The sequence below is a fragment of the Octodon degus genome, unplaced genomic scaffold (genome assembly GCF_000260255.1).
Source record: "Octodon degus isolate 3935 unplaced genomic scaffold, OctDeg1.0 scaffold00041, whole genome shotgun sequence".
In the NCBI taxonomy this organism is placed as follows: Eukaryota; Metazoa; Chordata; class Mammalia; order Rodentia; family Octodontidae; genus Octodon; species Octodon degus.
Genome location: NW_004524617.1, coordinates 17,354,348 through 17,375,375, shown reverse-complemented (window position 1 = coordinate 17,375,375; position 21,028 = coordinate 17,354,348). Strand labels below are relative to the sequence as shown.

The 21,028-nt window shown below is 36.3% G+C and overlaps 1 protein-coding gene across 4 annotated transcripts in view; it reads left to right on the top strand.

Moving 5' to 3' along the window:
* The first annotated feature begins 3,220 nt into the window (after positions 1-3,220).
* Positions 3,221-21,028, top strand: part of Cnksr2 (connector enhancer of kinase suppressor of Ras 2) — a 314,719-nt gene continuing 296,911 nt past the window's right edge. For all 4 annotated transcript variants that reach the window (XM_023715390.1, XM_023715389.1, XM_004631400.2 and 1 more), the window contains exon 1: positions 3,221-3,879. In XM_023715390.1, the coding sequence (XP_023571158.1) occupies positions 3,816-3,879 (64 nt within the window). In that variant the 5' untranslated portion in view covers positions 3,221-3,815. The remainder of the gene's footprint in view (positions 3,880-21,028) is intronic.

Below are 21,028 nucleotides of genomic sequence, written 5' to 3'. Positions count from 1 at the left end.
GAAAACTATGTCCTACCTGACCTCATATTTAAAATATGCAAAACAGAAGTAATACTTCAGATTATTCTAAAACTCATATCCACTAGGCAATCAGATTCCAATTGGAGAATCACTTGTAAATTCTGTATCTGAAGCTAATCAAAATAATCATTATGCTATAAAATCTTAACATAATGGTTAGTAAAGTGATTTTTAATGAAAATTTAGAGGGAAGAACAAAAAGGAATACTATCACAACTGGTGACATAAACTGGATTAGTCAACTTTAAAAACTCCAAAAATAATGAAAAATAGCATTTTATGTGATTCATTTTAATACAGTTGCAAACATCTGAAGATTATATTTCCAGTTAATATAATTGACAATATTTCTAAGCTACTTGTTTTCAAAAGGAATCTAAGGCTACTTCTAAAGTTTGTGCTTATTTCTAGGGCGAAGTATGCATGACATTATATCATTTATATTTTTGTGTATTTTATGACAAAATATTTTCCTCTCAATCTTTGTGACTGTATTGTAAGGCAAAATTAAGCTGTCCAGGTTTGTATGTAATCATATTATTTTATGCTTTCAAAAGTGGAGAAAGGCATTTAATTTTCAAAAATAGAATAAATAATAAAAAAACTAGTTTGTTTGAAAAGTTGTAGAAAGACAAGTACAGGAAATATTTAGCTGAGTCATTTGTAGTTAAGAATAACAGTAAAGTCACTGATGATTTAATCCTCTTAGCCACCAAATCAAGACTATCTAAAGTGAAAAGCCAGCCATGGTAAGAACAGATTAAGTGGAATAATTGATGTTGACTACATTGTTAAAGTCAAAGGCAAATGTTATGTTTTCTGGAAAAAAAAAAAACTTCAGGAGGGAGAATTTAGGACAAATATGTAAGGTCTTGGTGAACTCTATTAGAGAACATATCTCCAAACCCACATTTTGGCTCATTTTTAACTGTGAGACTTATTATCAACTGCTATTTTAGGTGATTTAACCAACTATACTTCTGACTATAAGAGAAGTAGGAACTGGGTATGTACCAGTTTATTCTGATATAGGACTGTCTTCAAAATCCTCCTTTTTTGGGTCTTTGTTTTCTTTTCTTTTTTCTTTTTCATGAAATAAACATCTACTTTTACTGTATCCTAGTCTTTGACATCTTTCTTGACTGATACTCTACTCAATCATTATACAAGAGGTATCTCACTTTGAATGTGCTTGCAGTGTGATCCACAACGTGGTTTCTTGTTGTGCAGTTCAGTCTCTTGATGTTAGGTGCTGGTCAGGAACTGTCTGGAATATTCATGGTGATTCTCAGCCTCTGTGCAGTTGATATTTTGATGAAAATTAGTCATTATTCAATGAACCTCCTATTCATTCATACTGTCACTTCATGAGATGGATACAAACCCTTTTTATTGGTTTACTAGTTTCAAAGTTCATGTTACGGACTTTGCATCATGATTTCAAAGTACTTAACCTTTTAAAGCTTATTAATTTGATAACATATTAAAAACTCTGTGTAATAGATTTGGAGATAGGATGTGAATGTGATAGGTAAGGTTTTCCTATCTGTAAAAAGTGGATAATAATACAGATGTTTTGAAATGCTTAGCACTTTGCTAAATAAATGTCCATCTTAATTATTAGTATTTCGATGAAATTACTGTTTTGCATGTAAATGGTGCTTAAGATCCAACACAGGGCCTTTACATGCTAAGCAAGCCCTGTGCCACTAAGCCATCCTACAGAACTAGGAAAATGCTAAACTTTGCTCTACGATTGTAACTTGTAAGAATTCAAAATTATCTATTTTTAAAATAAAGCTATTCCATAAATCAGTGACACTTGTAAATGTTATTTTCTATAAACAGTGCTAAAGTTTTTAGACTCAACTAGAATGTAACATACATCTTTCACACTTGGTCAACCAATAAAAAATTGTAAATCATAATCATGATCTAGGCTTTTAAAGGAAGGCACTAAACCTGTGTCCTGAGTGTAAACTCATCTAACCTCCTAAATCTCTTTCCAAAATTTCACAAATATTTAAAGTTTGAATTTTTAGAAAAACAGTAAGCCTAAACACACACCTCTTAAACTGTACTTGTTTTGTATCACTAGCATTAAAATATCAGTATTTTAACTACCACTACTTCAAGCCTTTGCATATGTGTCTGAGAGGGTCATCAACGCATGACAATCAAAAAGGTGGGGGACAGTTCCACATCTCACAAAATCCAGCAGGAGTAAATGATCACTGAAGGAACTGCCAAAACCTACTGATGTTACTGAAATGATTACAGAAACAAGTTTCTCTTTTACTCAGCGGTGCTATTTAATAATTATAGAAAGAAAACATCTATAATGGTGGTAGTTTGCAGAGATAATCTCCAGGTTGTTTGTTTCAAGTAAAACCTAATTAGCTATATTTTGCAGCATTTCGCTACGGAGGGTTTGAAGCAAACAGGGTTTGGAAAACTCATGTTGTTTATAAATTATCACCCCATTTAAATAATACTGTTACCTTTTGGTCCTTATAAAATAGGTACTGGGAGCTTTTAGTTTGGAAGAGTTGGCTGAAAACTCAAAAGGGCCCTTCGCAAAGGAAGGCGGGGAAGACAGGACCCGGGAGCAGGGAGACTCCCACCTCGCAAGTGGCAGCCTCCCTGCCCCTCTTTTCATGGCCCGGGAGAGATTCCACAGCTCGGGCCCTCCTGCCGCGTCATCGCTGTGATTCTGGCTGGCTGAGCCGGGTTCCAGTCCAGGGCAGTCCACGCCTCCATCTCCGCGGGCAAGCTCGGGTCCGGGAAATCACAGCAAGAGCCCACTGAACAGCAGGGGAGGGCAGGGCTAGGAAAGCTCCGCTCTCTCTGCAAGCCCTGCGCTCGGAGGGGCGCCCTTCCCTCACTGGCCGGGCTGAAAGTACCTCCCCAGCCGTCGGTGTTCAACTAGTGGGCTGCCAGCCTATCTAACAGTGGCCGCGGGTCCCCTTTCAGGCCCCCGGAGCTGTGCTCCCACTGCCAGCACCCTACTGACTGACATCGGCTTGGACGGGGCTCGCGGCGCTGGCGCAGCGCAAGCACTGCCTGCGCACCTAAGCCCCCGGGGGACCCCAGGGCGGGCACACTGGGGCGCAAGCCACCCGCACCTGCCAGCCCGCCAGACAGACCCCGAGCTCCGGCCTCGTGCCCACACGCACACGCGCACGCGCACGCGCCTCGCGCGCCTGCCGTCGGCCCCGGGGGGCGGGACCGCGCGGCAGCGAGCGGGCGGGGGGCTCGTGGTGCGCGCGCCCCGCATCTGAGGGCTGCAGAGGGAGGGAGAGAGGAGAGAGAATTTGGGTGGCAGGCGGCCCCTCGTCATTTCCGCCCGGCGGCGAGTCTTGCTGGGGGCTTCACTCGCGCGCGCGGCGAGTCGGCAAGTTGGCTGCGGGCGTGCGGCGGTGGCTCCGTCCCTGACCGCGGCGACCCTCGGCGGCTCCAGCCATGAACTGAAGCCCCGCGGGGACGGAGATCCGAGCGGAGCGGCGGAGGCAGCAGCCGCAGCCGCAGCCACCGCCGCCGCCTGAACTGGGGCTGAGTAGACCCGGCGCGGAGCCGCGACCCCTGCGCGGAGCCCTCCCGTCGCCGCTCCCACCCTGCTGCCCGCAGTTGGCCGAGGGACGATCCAGCCCGGGAGCGGCGCACAAAAGCTGCTTGCTCTGCGCTGCCCGCCCCGGGAGGCTGCGGAGGGCACCGGACCCCACCTGAGGGCGGCTCGAGGTGCCGACTTCGTTTTGTCCGAGCCCCGCGACCCGCGCGGAAGCAACCCAGTGCCCATGGCACTGATAATGGAACCAGTGAGCAAATGGTCCCCGAGTCAAGTCGTGGACTGGATGAAAGGTAATGCCCGTAGTGGGGAGGGCACGGCGGTACCGGGGCGCGGGGTCCCCGCACGAGGCAGCGGCAGCCGCTGCCGCAGACTCCGACACCAGAGCTTCTCCCGGGTGATCGCGGGCGGGGTGGGGGGGCCAGGGTCTACCGTCTCCTTTTGTCTCTAGTCAGAGGGGCGCGGAGAGCATGAGGGCGGCGGGCGCCACCTGGTTGGAATCGGGGAGCCAGGCAGCGGAATCCCAGAGCATCTTGCCGGTTCCCCGTGCCCCTCTGTGCCCCAGGCTGCTAGGACGTGACAATCCTGGTCTTCCAGCTCAGCGAGGAGTCTGCCTTTCACCCCGGATACCCGCTTCCCTGGTCGCCCCGACGTCGGCCCCTTTGTTCCTGGGAAACCTGGCGCCCCCTTTGGCGGCTGCCCCAGCCAGGTGTCTTCTCCAGCGCCAACTCTCCTGGCAACTTTTAAGACCGCATAATGGGGTCAGGACACAATCGGATCGTTCCCTTTAGGAGCTGAGCTGTCAGTCCCCTCCTCCATGTTGGGTTGAGGATTCTCGGGGGGGACAAGCTACTTCGGGGTTTGGAAAACATGCTTCTCTTGGGACAGCGTCTGCTCTGGTACGTGTGGGCTGCCTTCTGCGCATACTGCACAGCCTTTGCCTCCCCCTCGGTCCAGCGGGCTGAGGCATTGTACCTTGGAGCTTTTGGTTAGGGGCTCAATGCCAGGTGCAAGGTAGTGCGCATTCAAATGGCCCTTCATTTCATCCATTTTGAAGCCACCCCGGGCAATTGCTGTGACCACAGTTACGTAGAGACTTTCACTCTCCCAGGCAGACAGCTGGGCTTTCTCTGTTCTCAGGGCTTTCCTGCTTCACTACCTCCCTCTGTTGTCTGAGTTCCTGGGTTTTTAGAGAGCCCCTGCTGTCCACACCTAAGCTTAAGTCTTCCCTAAGATTTTAGGAATGCTGATGTGGACAGATGGGATGGAATAAAGGATTCCTGGCCACACGTGGAAGACACTTGGGAGGTGTTAGAGCTTTGCCAGAGGTTTAACCCGAGCATAAACTCTAGATACAGGAGGGGGAGACTCCAAGCTTACCATGTCTGAAAATGCCTGCTCCAAAGGTGATCTAGCCTCCTTCTTAAGGCCTTTTTTAGGAGTCAGACTTCGTAAGCCCTGGGTACCTTTGAACAACGAAAAGTGAGATGATTGAGACAGATTGAAAGTGACAAGAAGAAACTGAATTTTCCCCTCTAGTATTTTTCTTCAATTGACTAAGCCTTTTTCTTATTCTTATGGACATTCTTTCATCTATTTGCTTTCCTTTTATCCGAGTTTGCCTCCTTATTCCTCATTTACTTTTTTCTAATACGTAGAAAGTGCTTTGTAACTGCAAAGCACAGTATAAATGTGAGTGAATTGAATTAAACCTACTTCATTATTTATCGACTGCCCCTCTGTGTGCAGTACATTGTGCTAAGGTGCCATGGGTGTCATAAGGATGACTAAGACAGAGTCCTGCAGTGGCTCACCTTTTCTGCTGCCTGTTCTCTTTCCGTATTTGCTATTGAAATTCCAGCTTTCTAGATTTCCACCAATTTCCTCCCATTTTCTTCTCAGATACAAACATCTGGCATCTCAGTCATGGAAAAAAGAGGACCTAGGGCATTTTCAAGAAGCACAATATCCTCAATGAAAACCTTTCAAATTTATCAAAAAGGTTATTTTAGTTTTGACTCTGTTGCTGAAATATTCAAAAAGCTATCCTGGCTCCATGGGAGTCAGATTACCTTTACATTCCACCTCTTACAAATTCCCATGATGCTTGTAATGAGTGCAGCATACTCCATCTTCTTTACTTACAGCCAGTTACATTCTTGCAGTTTCCATTCTCTCCATAGTTTAGGTCCCCTGAAGCAAGTACTGCACAACATATGATGCACATAATGTGACACGCATTATTACTTTTCCAATACACTAGTTCTTTAAACATCTCTCCAGCCTAAAATCCAGCTTCTGTGAAGTTAGGTTAACATTATTAGCTGTTATTTTAAATGCCCATTATATTTAAGTCAACAAATTGTTTTTATACCTGTTCGAGACACAGTTTAGAGCTACATGAAAAGAACATATGAGTACCCAAAATAGAACTTATGTATATTTGTACAACAAAGGAGCAGGAAAGTATATGACTGATATAATTACCTATTTCAAATACTGAACTGCTGACTGCTGAAATTGCCATAAGATTCATATACCTGTAGGTTTGAGTTGCAGTATCAGAAGATAACTTGTAGAAAAAAATTGGATGAAATGAACATTTGTTTAAGCTTGTCACATGTACTGTTACCTTAGTTTATTTTACATGTCTACTATTTTCCCCAAATAAACTTTAATGAAAAATATTTAGAAGTAAATTTTACCCTTTCTGAGGATACAGTAATATTTAAAAGTCAACTGCTAATTTGCACTGTAGCTCTGAGATGGTTAAACCTCATTTTGTGTTGTATAATGTAGAGTGTTATAAAAGCAGTACCAAAGAAGGAACAAGACTCTTGAACAACTCCAACGTTGTGGGAGTTCTTCAGAGCATGCTCCTGATGTGACAGTTTCATCATCTTTAACATTTAAAGCATATAGCATATGCTTTCGACTGGTCACCATGAAAAATAGTTACTCTGTAAGGTACAAGCTTTATGATCTTTCTAGGATATTTTTTTCCTCAGTAAACAGAAAAAGGAACCATTAAGTAATAGACATGGTAATATATGTATGATCCTAGACATTTTATAGAAGTGGTATAGAAACTATCATCACAGAAGAAAATGAAGAGCGAAATGTACTGACAAGATTTTGACCTTTGGTAGCATATACTCAGGATTATTTATGACAGGCTATTTATATGTTACAATGCATTCTGAGCTATTTTTATTAAAATATATTGTAGGTAGATATATATTTTAATTGTTAGCAAAAATATAAGGGAATATTTACATTTTTGCCCATTCCCAACTCCATTACTTGTAAAATCCATTACTCACTAAATTTACTATCAGCAATAAAAATTTGATATGTCATACTGTCATGTTAGTTGAAGTGAAGACACAAACTCCTTATGAGTCAGTAAAGTAAGTAGGTATATCTTAGACTACTCGTGTGTGTGTGTGTGTGTGTGTGTGTGTGTGTGTGTGAAATACTGATTATTAAATCCATGGTCTTTGCAGTGAGTTGCATTCCCAGTTCATTTAGAATCTTGCGAATTTGTTACCTTATGCAGGCTGAGCTCAAACTTATGACCTTCTTGCCTCAGCTTCCCAGAGTGCCAGATTACAAGTTTGCTCCACCACGCACTGCTTCCTGGATTGTTCTGCAAATACTTTGACTATTGGGACATGACTTATAAACTTTCATATTAATTTAAAAATGAAACTTTGAAAAACATTTTTGGAGAAAACCAAATACTCATTATATATCATTTGAAACAAACCTTATTTAGAAATTGTATTTAGGCCACTTGTACTTTTGATGAAATTGTAAAACATAAACTCTTTTCAAAGAAAAAACAAACAAGTAATTGGAAAAAGCTATAGGCAGCAAAAGTAAGCCAATATGTGTAATTTTGCTTAATGTACTGCTCTGATGTCTTATTTATCAGCTTGTCTTTATTTCTTTGCACACACTTCACAATTGCAGTTGTTTGAATCCCCAGTCCTTTTCCACTTTTTTTTTTGTTTTGCACAGTGAACTATAAGAAAAACCTTTGAACACTTTAGGGCCCACATGATTAGTTTTATTATTAATTTCCTGCCTATCTCACATGTAACCATTCTGATTTTCTTCTCACATCTCTTCTAACTTTGAGACATATGAAGAATACACACATGGCTAAAACAGTTATTTTCTAGAACCATCTCCCTTCATGACATTCTTCAGTGTTCTCTATTGTCTTTCCGGGTCAAATAAAATGATTGTGATTTCCAAAGTTTCTGAACAAGTCCTGCTCTGCTTGTCTTCTCTTCTGGTTTCTGTAAGTTAGCTCCAGCTAGTGTTATATTACAATCCCTAAAATCATCTAAAAAATTAAGATAGCCTTTTCTCACCCCATTCCACAGCACCCTCTCTACTCTTTTTCTGTTTACCATATCTATTTGCTTCTAGAAACATCTTCTGACTTCTAATTTCTATCCCTATGACTCAGCCATCTTGAGGATAGAAAATGAAATACTTTACTTTAGGTATAAAAAACAAAACCAGTGTTTTTCATACAAACTTAAAGGGAAATGTAATGAAATATATTCAGTATACAAGTTAAAAGCTGTGGAGGAGAATGTATCTGATAAGACAAGGAAGTTTTGACAGATAAAATAATCTTTAGTAATTCTTTTTTTTCTCCCTTGTAGCACACAGAGATTAGCTTTACATTTATCTTCATTTGATAAAAGAAAATATCAAAATTTTAGCTGAACTGTATTTAGATGAAAATATCTTTAGTCAGAAACTTGAAGTGTATATATACACTTAGAGTGTACATTGTAAGTATTTATACACTAAAAGAAAATATCAATTTGGTCATATAACTCCCTTTTGAAAAATTAGATTTTTTTTTTCCTATTTGTAAGGTGACTCAACAGGCACCGAGTTTGGGTTAGATTTTTTGATACTCAAATTCTTATCATTTTATGCAAAAATACTTTTATCTTGATATGTGGAATTTACTTCACAAGCAAGATTTTTATTTATAGTGTCGTTAACATTTGCTCGTTAACACTCGAGATTTACTCCTAATTAAGAACAAAGACTATGTTTATGTGGATACATTCTGGTTCTCAGGCCTTAGTTATACAATCCATATGTTTAGCAGGTGCTTTAAAAGATTATTTTGAATAAATTATTCTCTGCTGTTAAAAAAATGACCCTGTGTTAGTGATGGCAGGACAGACTACAATCCAGTGCTAAAGCAGACAGGAAGCAACTAATATACTGGGTAAATTTCTAAAAACTATAACGTGTATAAGGACCAATGGAAGGAGCTGACAATCTTGTGAATCAGGATGGGGTTCATGGAAAAGATGGAGTTTTATCAACTATTTAAACAAGGTACACCGAAAGACTAGGACTGAGATGGGGCAGTTAACCATAGGTTTGTCTGGTTGACAAGGAGAGGTGGGCAGAAGAGGGAAAGTGAGGGAGGAGAGTGAGTAGGTGGTAGAAAAGTACAAGAACAAATCTGCATTTTATAAAGACAATAAAACTCTCATCATGTCCTGAGTTTAAATAAATACCACATTATAAAATTTTGGCTGCCAAAAAATAAGCCCACAAAGAATGTGTATTGAATTGGTACAGCTGTTTCAAATCTGTTTCTCAGGAATAATTTGGAAATAATGTTAAAATGAGTTGTTTTGAAGATTAATTACAACATTAACATTATGTTGTTGGATATTTAAAATTTTACTGGTCCCCGTTATTACATGAAGAATGGAGGTGGACTTTTTAAATATTAATACTGTTCTTAAAGCAGTGATAAATTTTCATTTTCATTTGTAGCAGCAAAACCTCAGACTACAACTTACCTTGTTCTTAATGACAGTTAGCATTCTGTGTGACTTAAAGTACCTCTCTCATAGAGCTTAATGTGAAAGATGAAGCATTAGCTTCTATTAAGAATAATAGAAGGTGGAGCATCTTCACTACTTTAAAAGCATACAGGGAGATTAGGTAATTTGAAAAAAACAACAACGATGTCTAAAACTTTTAATGATTTCTGTCACACTTTAGGGTCTGTAAGCCTTGAGTGTATGGTCTTCAGCACAGAACCACTGTGTTGAGTAACATTGGCAGGCAAATTCACAGTTATCATAAATAGGATAGGCTTATGCTTCTCAAAATGGTATATTTCTGTGAGTGCAAAAGCCACGCGATCAAAAGAAGCTAAAGGGTTAATTTTTGCTAACGTGTTTAATATTAAAACAGCCATGCATACTATATCTAGGACGTAGAAAACAAAATAAATACGATTTTCAAGGTAAGACTAAAGGCTTAATTGGAATTTTAGGCTTGCAACAGCTGTTTAAAGCTGCATTCCTCAGACAGCCCAGGGATGTGTGTATGTTCTGTTCATCAGTTATCAGCACATCAGTGGAAAAGTTTGAGAAGTGGTAGTTAGGTTTAGAAAAGGTAAGTTTCGTGAGCTCTTTCTTCCCCTTTTCTCTTGTTATTATAGATGGCAAAATGATGTTTTCTATCAAGGTCATGTAATTATACCATTTTAATTTTGTTTGATCTATAAACCAGTCAAGATGAATCCCTGAGAATGATTCTTATCTGATCCTAGCCTCTCACTTCTCAAACTCATTTAAAAAAAAACAATTCAGTCTCTTCTCATTGTGTGTAGGCTAAAGATCAAAGTCTTTAACACAGTCTATGAGACCCTTGAAGGTTTGGTTATTGCTTTTGAACTAAGCTTCATGTCAAACTACCTGCACTGGCCACCTTTTAGGCCTTTCTGTTTGCTTATCACTTAGCCTTTGTACTGCACATATTCTGCTTTCTTTTCTCCACTTAATTAAGTCCTTCTCACCCTTCAGATCTCAAGCCTTTCTTCTTACATATAAGAAATGTCTTCTCATATTTCCCAAATCACACCAAATCTCCAGTTATATGCTGGCATTCAAGTACCATGTATATCTCCTGTGTCCCATTTGCTAACTTTACTGATAAATTAATTTGTATGGCAATTTGATTAATGTCCAATTCTCCTACTAGATGAGGACAAGGGACCCTGTCTTTTTTTGTTACAATGTATAAGAATGTATCTGTTGTAAAAATGGCCACTCAGAAAATATTTTTGGGGTGACAGAATAAATTAAATTATTCAAAGATTACTGGTCTGTCAGCAACTCTGCTTTCCTAAATGACAATGCACATAAAGTCTCTTGTAGTGTTATGATGGATACTTCAGTGCCAGCTTGTATATTCTGGGCCAGAATACACTATGAAGGAGGATTGCATTATCTGTTTCTCAGAGTTGTTTTGCTATAGCCAATTCAAAGCCCTAAATTGTGTTTTAGACTAATTTTCTTATGAAATATTAGAAAAATTAAAATTCAGTGAAGTGTGACTTATGTATTCATGCCACAAGTATTATAAACATGATATAAATATTATTTGCTGATGTCACCTAGTAGGACAGGATAATAAGCAAGTACTTCATGGTTTAGAAATTAAAACTTAACCTCTTTTAAGTGTTTAGTTTTCTACATTCAAATTTTCTAATTATGTATTTCTTTTGGTACTTTAAAAGGAACTTTATCTTAGGGCATATAGTTCAGTGAAATTAATAAAATATCTTATATTATTTGTTTTCATATAAAAATTTAGAAACCTCATACTGTATACAAAATAAAAACTTTTCTGTTAGGGAGAATGGAATATCTTTTATTTGATAATTAGGTATATAACATGAAAAAGTAACCCTTCGTAATGAAAACCATTATCTTATTACAGTTAATATTGAATTTACATTTTTATTAATGGTAATAAAATGGAGATAGTAAAGATGTATCTTAAATCAATTTTTTGTGTAATTTCCCATTTTTCTCTCTAACTTTGAAGAAACCCTTAATTTTAAAAAAATGTAAGTTTATTTTGACAAATTTTTGAGAGTGCTTAGAATGTGTGTAGAGACATTGTTAAGCTAGCTTCCTGAATACAGGTCCAATGTGTGGGTGTGGGTTTTTTTGAGAATCACATGGTTACTAGTAGCTAAATTATAGATTTTTTTTCTAATAAAGTATGACTTCCCCCAACATAGAATTGTTAAAGTGTAAATAAGAATAAGTAAAGATTTTAAGTCCTTAACTTTAGCACATTGGTTGTTTAACCTACTAAAACATCATTGGATTTATATAGTCTAGCTAGTGCTGCCAGATGTGGTGGTGCACACCGGTAATCCCAGCATTTGGGAGGCTAAGGCAGGAGGATTGCCCTGAGTTTGAAGCCAGTCTACAGTGCATAGGGAGGTGAAGGCCAGCCTGAACTGCATGTGAGACTCTATTTCAAAAAAAAAAAAAAAAAAAAAAAAGAAAGAAAGAAAGAAATCTTGCTAGTACTGCAAAGCAGAAGAGCCAACTGTACTCTGATTTGACTAATAGCATTCAACATGATGCAATTTTTTAAACTTAAAGATGCATTTAACTTTTTTGATTTGTTTGACTTACAGTCATTAATTTTGACAGAGGTTTTCACTTGTGCAGTTTGAGAAAAGAGCATCAGTGTTTGCATCGACTCATTAAATTTTATTGTATTTCCCCCCTGATGTAAGAACCTGAAAGAAGAAATAAAACCTGAAAGGTGTAATAAGATATAGTAAAGCGGAAAGAAACTGAACGTTAGGATTAAACAATAAGGATAAGGGAAAAGAGAAAAGATAGAGATAAAGGAAGGAAGGAATAACATGCAAGTGTATATGGGATGGCTGAGATGATTGTACTAATAATTTCCATCAGTTTTTTGAAAATAGCAGTTAATGTTTAGAATTTTCTTCTTGACTAACTCTATGCTGATATCTGCGATCTGAGCCACTACATCAAGGACAATAATGTGTAATACAAAATCCATGAGTGAATATCTCTCCTCTTGGTCTTCTAAATATGTACTGTTTCTAATATCTTATCAATTATTTAGTCTCTTTAAAATAAATTTTAACAAAAGACAAAGAATTAAGATTTTGTGAAAGCAAGCATTAATATTTAATTATTTGTCTAATGTTGCATAGTTATATCTGTTAATTTAAGCAACAGATTTGATTTCAAAAATAGATAATAGAACAACCATTGTTAATTAGCTATTCTTGTTTTGAAATTCTGTAACATATGTATTGTTGTATGTTAACCTGTTTCTGGCATTTTTTTCTATTTGTTTTTGCTTCTGTTTTTATTCTCCATAATAAAATTCAATTAAATTAAAAAATAAATTTTACTAATGTACCATAATTTATTCTACTCAATACATCATTTAATTTTTGGAACAATATAAAAACAAAAGTTTATTTAAAAAATCAAAATTTGCACTGCCATTAACACATGATAAAAACATTGCCACATGAATAAAAAAGAGCACACATAACTGGTATATGTTTACTTGACCTTAATATTCTTAGAAGTCAGTTTTATTGGATAGGTTGGACACAATGGTAGATAGAAAGAAAACACACCAAGTTAGTTGCCTCTTTCAAAGTTGCCCAATATTCTTTTGTGGTGGTGTTTTGTTAAAAATTTTTTTTTGTTTCAGACATATCTGCTGTTTTTCATTTTTTGTTTTGGTGGACACCAGGGATTGAACTCAGGACCATGTATTTGTCAAGGAATATCTGCTGTTTTTACAACAGGCTTGCAAAATGTTTTCTGAAGTAATACCTACAACCAATCAATAAGAGTCTGGTTTAGGTCTTGCATTTTACATTTTACCTTATTTGCCAAATATTATTACAGAGTAATTTTCTCACAGGTATTGGTTATTCTTACAGCATAATTTACTAACAAAATCCTTAAAATACAATCATTAAATAATTCTGCTAAGTGATTAATGTTAAAAATATTAACTGAATATCTTTTATAATTTTGAAGGTTTATAATTTTAAATAGAAATTTGTTCTATATCTTTTATTATATTTCATTTTTAATCATCTATAGTATTTTTAAAAAGCTTAATAGTCCTGGGACCTTATGGTTTTTCCTTTATAGAGTATAAAATTCATGTTTTCATTTTGGAACTTTAATTTATATTTTAATCTTCAAAATAAGCCACAGAAGTATTAAACATATAAAAGAGAAAATACAACTTTTTATTAATGTTGCTACACCTATGTAGTAGTCCAGTTGTTAGTTTTCTGACTGGCCAAGTTCCACATGGTATACAGACAATGTGTTATGGCAGGACTGGATGCTTTTTCCCATCTCCTTCCATAACTGGTTATAGGGTGAACTTTGAAGCAGTCTATTAGCATTGGTATTGCATTAAATCAGTAGTGCAATGCTTCCTTACCCAGAAGCATACTCCCTTGCCTTGTAGCTGTCAGAACAGAGGCTTTTGATTTGATGTTGAATTGCTGCATACAGAGAGAAGTTGATTCTCTGGAATATCTTAGATTAGTTTTTCTCTCTAGTCTGTCTCTAGACATAATGTGTTGAATTTATTTATGGTAACCTGTCCATATTCAATTCATTTGGAATATGTGATAATTTCACTAGGATACTGTTGAATATAGCTCTTAATATGTGAAGGAAGGGTTTGCTGATCAATCTAATAATGCATGTAAGATGGGAAAGAAATTGTTTTTCCCAGGAGAATTCAGTGTTTCCAAATACAGCACTTTCTAAAAGCCATTTTCATATTGAAAAAATAAGTTGTAGTTTTAGTTAGAATTTTTGCATATTTGGAATTACGTTTATTTTTTGATGTTTGACTATTTTTGCAACTGTTATACTACATAGTTTGATTCTTCCTCTCATTTGCCAAACCTGGAAAAGTCTCATTTACTTTGTATTTCTTATTAATAGTAATCCTTAAAAGTTAGAAAAGATATAGTTTTTAATCTCTTTTTTATAAGTAACCTACAGAGAAGTTAAGCAGTGCATCAGTGATGGTACATCTGCTCAGTGATGTACTTAGGTATAAAATAAGTCCCCACCTTCTTACTGACTTGGATTCAAAATCTTGAGCATGAAGGATACAGTTCAGGAATATACATAATTATCTTCAGAACTGACTTCTTTTTTATTTCCTGACTGTCCTACCATTAAAAAATTGGCAACACATATATAGTACACTTAGGAGCACTTTGGACGAACATGCTCGGGTTTATATCCTTACTCCATCACCTCCTAGCATGGTGATCTTAGGTACAATTTAAGTAACTTGTGCCAAACTTTCTCATTTTTATAAGTTGGATGAGACAGTTACTTGGAATCACCAACTTTAAAAGGTGTTCCTAACTTTTACCATACTTTCTTGTTAAACGAATGACTGGTGTGTAAGTGAATGATAAATGCCAGCTTCTAGTGCTTTAAAATTAATGCAGATATTATATTGTATTGTTAATCTTTAAGGCAAAAAAATAACAAATGGTAGCAAGTGTTTACTATCATACCCTGTATTGTAGTAGGTGGGTTCCCTCCATTGTCTGTCATGCCTATCTTAGCCCTGAAAATTTACAATTATCCACACTTAACAGATAAGGAAACTTTTGCTTGGAGAGTTTTTGCTTATAAATCTTGAATGAATTGTATTATATTGGAATAATTACTGGGGATTGAACTCAGGACCTTACTTGCCAGGCAAGTGCTTATTCTACTGAGCTATCTCCCTGGCCCATGGGACAGGTGTTTAATAATACCATTTGAATTGGTTTCTAACTGGTTCTGAAATATATAGTTTCCACTCTGCCTTTCTACTAGAAATAGAGGTGACATGAGAGGAATCTGGGAATGCTTTCAAACATGTAGCCATCCTCTTTTATTTTTATTTTTTTATTTTTATATTTTTTGGTGGAACCAGGGATTGGACTCAGACCCTTGCACTTTCCAAGGAAGCGCTTATTCCACTGAGCCATCTCCCTGGCCCCACTCCATCCCCTTTTAGACCTATATCTCTAGTGCTTGTTAAGATGAGCTGTGATTCTTGGGTCAATTTGAAAATGTAAAAATTGATAAAATAGAAATTATTTTCATTTCAATCATACTGTGTCTGCCTACAGATGATGTCTATTAAGATGAGCTATAGCTCTTGGGTCCATTTGCCATCGTAACAGCATGTGCATAGCGAAGTGTTTCTACTCAGAATAGGGCTCTAGACTGTGACGAATATGCCATGCACCACTACAGCCTTGGAGGCAGCTTTTCTGTTTTGTAGCAAACCTCAGGAGTTTGGTGGTCCTCTCTTCCTAATCTAAACATAGGCACAAATCTATTTCCAATGGTTACTGCTACCAACTTGGTGCCAAAAAGATTTTGTTGCTCGCAAAGGATTGCTAATAAAAGTACATGGGGCCAGGGAGAAGGTTCAGTGGAATAAGCACTTTCCTGGCAAGCACAAGGGCCTGAGTTCAATCCTTGGTTCCGCCAAAAACAAAAAAAAGTACATGACACCTGGTAAGAAGTGTTCTTATGCACTTCACATTGTTTCCTAGTGATTACTTACTTTGTTCAGATTGGTTCAGCAGTGGTTACCATTGCTATTTTCATTTCATTGGTGTTTCTTCACAGACTTTATTTGGACCATTCTTGTGCTTCTGAAACACCTGTACCTATCCAACAAAGATTGATTCATCTCCAAAAGTTATTGTTGGAAATCATGATCACGGATGAAGTTGTGATATGACATGATAGCTTAGTGAATCACAAAAGCAAGTTAAACGCTAGAGACAATCGTACTCCAAAAACAGTTGGGAAATAGATGGAAAATACAGAGTCAGGGATATTTCATCAGTTGAGTACTTGTAAAATGGTAGTGAAAGGTACAAATCCACCTACTTTATAGTTTAAAGTGATTATATAATTTGTACACATATTGAAAATATATATTCTAGTATGCATATAGGAATGGAAAAGAATTGTTGAGAGTAAAATATAGCGATGATATTTTATTGTTTTTCCTTGTTTTCCTTTAGTAAAATTGAGGTGAGCTTGTTTAGGGTAGAAGTTATGAAGTAAGTAAAAACAACTTAAATTGTTGTTGTGGAGAGAATACATTGTACTCTCTCGTTATTAATAAAAGCAATCACAGTACTGAGGATAATAGAATTTTAAAACAGTAATTGTGCTGTGTAATTGCCAATGTTTTGAAGTTGCCTAAGCTTTGTCCATTTGATTATGTACTTTTTTCACCTACATTGTTCATTATCATTTAAAATCCCTATGAATTAAAATTAATATGAGAAGATGGTTTTGAGCATTCATTTTCCTCGAAGTAATTGATAATTTGTATTAAAAAGCAGTCTGTGAAAAGACTTAAGTGAAGTAATACTATATAATCTTCATCTACATTAATGTTAAAATGTTTTCGATTCATATTTAACATTGGTTTCTTATGTTTGAGTTTACTTTTTTCAAATGAGGCTACTTTGCTAGGTAATTATTTCATCCTGAAAACCAACCCACGAACATAGAAAATAGATACAACAATAGCTAGGTAATGACACTATCATCACATCAAAATTTGTTCCTTAATGTCATCAACATGTAGTCATTCAAACTTCTAGTTTCATGAATGTCATAAATTTTATAATTTTTTCATCTATCAGAATCCATGGGGCACAAACATTGTAGTGTATTTTTTCCCTGTATCAATTTTTTGAACTAGACAGCCTTTTTATATAATAGACATTGTGCAATGTCTCTTGAAATAAAATTCATAGATAATATACCTATTCACATATTTCTTAAAAATTCAGTATAATTAAAGTTTGATAGATGGCACACCTGTATTCCCAGCTACTTGGGAATCTCAGGCAGGAGAAACACTGGAGTCCATGAGTTTTAAGCTAGCCTGGGCAATGTGGTAAGATTCTGTCTCCTAAAAAAATTCAGTGTAGTGTCTTCACTTTATTTATTTTTTATTTATTTTATTTTTGTGTACCAGGGATTGAACTCAGGACCTTGTGCTTGCCAGGCAAGCACCTATTATACTGAGCTATCTCCCCAACCCTTTGTCCTCATTTTAATAGATAGGAAAAATAATTCATAATAATTTTTTTCCTTTGCAGTACTGGACATTGAACCCTGGTCCTTTGAACTAAGTTACATCTCCACACCTTTTTAAAAAATTGAGATATAGTCTCATTAAATTGTTAAGTTGCACAGACTGGGCTTGAACTCTCAGTTCTCCTACCTCAGACTCCCAGAGTGTTCAGATTAAAGATGTGTACTGCTGCACCTGGCTAAGACTGGTTTCTATATGTAGATATACAATATGACTAAATGAAATGAAAATTATTTCACCTACTTATAATGAACACATATGGTCTTATGAGAAGCATTAAGGGAAGGAATCTTTCTGTGTATGTATAAAAAAGTACAAGAGCAGATGAACTGATACATGTGAGAGTAAAAATTAATATTAGGAGCAAAAGTAGTAGGAGGAGAAGAAACAAGTCAAACTCATTTGATGTAAGGAGACAAATTTCCCATATAGAGCATTCCAAATCATGTATATACATCATTCACCCACCAAGGAGGTAGTAGCTCTTAAACTCTCATTCCTTGATTGTGGGTTGAATTTGTTGACTTGATAATAAGTATGGAAAGGGGAAACATACAACTTTACAGTTAAGAAACCTGGCATTTTCTAACTTGTCCAGGTGATCAAGGTTATCATCAGTGGTGAGTGATTTTTAGAGCAAGTAACCTTTGGTCTCCCATTCAAAACCTATAACCTGATTCTAACCACAATAAAATCATTAGACAAACAAGTTTAAGAATATTTTAAAGAATAGGTAATACTCATAATTGTCAGATTCATCAAAATCAAGGAAATATGTGAACATGTAAGAGAAGGCTTATGGTTAACTGTTATTTTGATGTCTTAAATTATATTCTGGAAAAAGGTACATTAGAAAAAAAACAATGAAATCACAATAGAACTGTGGAATTTGGTGTAATAGCAATATAAAAATGTTGGCCTTTTAGTTGCAACAAATGTAACATATGAATGTGAGATATAATAATAGGAGAATATGGGTGAGGGGAATATGGGAACCATCACTACTATTTTTTAACTTCTCTGTAGATCTTAAGAGATATGGAAATAAAATGCTTCTTAAATGAGAAAGTTTAACAAATATGTGGACTAGGCAGTATCAAAAGGTAAGAACAATGTCTAATGTGAAATAGATTTTGTAGCTTGCTCTTATGATATTAGTCGTATTAACTCTTTCAAATGAGAAAAAAATCACTTGAGACACAGGATAGTTCAGTGTGAGTGTTTGTCTTACATTCCCATCTGGCTGTCTATTCATTCCATTCATCGATCTAGCACCTCCCAATGATTATGATGACTCAAAACTTACTATTCTTGAATTGCTCCCACAAAGGCAGCCTTGGCCGTGGCTTGGCAGCAAGAAATTCTGCTTTAATTCTTCTCTCCTATGAAACTTTATGCTTTTGTACACATGGAAATATATTTTTAATTTTATGAATACATATTGTGCATTGAAAATAATTTTTGTGAATGGCTATCATACCTGGGTTTCATTTCTATTGTAATTACTATTTTACTTGATTAGCTTCTTTTCATTAGGTTTTTATAATTAGGAAATATGAGTAAGAAAAAGCAACTTTAAGTCCATTAGTAGGATAAAATCTACCCTAAATTAGCTCATCTCCTTATATTACCTATGATAACTGATTTGCAGTTAAACTTGTGGACAGAAGAGTGTGCTATTCTAAATCTTGTTAACAATGCCTTGTTCTAATTGTAGTTTCTGCTTCCCGCAAACACTTTGTGTAGGAATGTTAAACAAGGCATGAAAATTTTAGAGCAAATACATGTTGTGGTTTCTAATAATTGATTTGCAGCTGTATAAATATAAATTTGTATATTTATTTAGGCAGATATTTGCCTAAGAGAAATTTGCTCACATTGAATATAACTAAAACACCTTTTCTGATTGCTTTTTTGCATGGAAGCCAACATTTCTCTTTTTTTCATTAAAATTAACACTATTTTCATCATGCAATAGTTCTGTGAAGTGTGTTTAGTAACTGAATGTAGAACATTAGAATTTATCTCAAAGCAATAGGCAACATTTAGATTGTAGATATTTTCAAAACTTGACATCAATATATGCGTAAATTTATACATATTTCTAATGATTTTATTGTAGTAACATTGTTTTTTTTTTTCCAGAACCGGGGATTGAACTCAGGCCCTTGTGCTTTCCAGGGAAGCGCTTATTCCACTAAGCCAACTCTCTGGCCCCGTGACATAGTTGTATAATAGCTAAAGACAGAGTTAGAAATAAATTGTGTGATTTGTATGACTTGTGAAATACAAATGATAAAAAGTAGACTCACTACTAAGTAATAACTTTTTAATTTAATTTTTTAACTTTTTGAAGAGTAAAAACAGAAGCAAAATCAAATAGAAAAATAGAAACAGGATAACATAATTAATCCATACATTACAGATTTTCAAAACAGAATAGCTAACAATGGTTGTTATGTTATCTATTTTTATCTTCAAATCTGTTACTCAAATTAACAGATATAGTTATACAAGATTGGATAGATAATTGAATATTAATTCTTGCTTTCAAGAAATCTTTTTTTTTTTACAAACCCATGGTTGAGTGGCACTCATTGTGGTCTTCTAAATGTGTACCGTTGCTAATGTCTTATTGATTATTATAATATCTTTAAAATAAATTAAGACAAAAGAAGTAAAAACTTTTTCAAGATCCAGGTAGACATGAGATTTTCAATTAAGTTCATTAAGAGCAATTATTGTATAGCAACCATTTTCTTGTAGTCTGCCATTAGTTTATTATTCACCTTTCTCAAATGAAAATGCCAGATGATGCCTTTCAGAGTTCTAGAAACATCTCTATCATCTGTAGTCATGTTCAGAGTTACTATCTTACCCTTTCCTTTCTCCATTTCTCATTTTGTTCAGATGAATAAAAATTAAAGGGACAGATAATAGGAAGCAGTTTATGTAAAGGCAGGACAAATTGTAAATAGTGTTCAGTTGGAACTGGAAGTATCTCCAGTTGTGGTCTAACACAAATCCCAGTCTTTACTTTTCATATGTGTTTAATTCATCTCTTTATACTTCTCCTCCTTTACTCTTCTTCCTTCACCACTATTGTCTCCTCTTCCTCATTCTCCTCCTCTTCCACCTTCTCCTCCTTACTGGGTATTGAACAAAGAGCCTTTCACACAGTTACTTAGGTGGACTGAAATGTGGCAGGCCTCCTAGCTTGGTCTCCCAGATTTCTGGGATTACAGGTATAAGCTACTATGTCAGGATCTCTTTAATTCTGAAGCCATTAATGGAAATTTACAAAAAGGGGATACAGATGAATGTCCATTTTATATCTGTGTATTCAAAGTGGTTAGGATAGATATATAGTTACATTCTCTTAATGAATAGAGTGATTTGTTC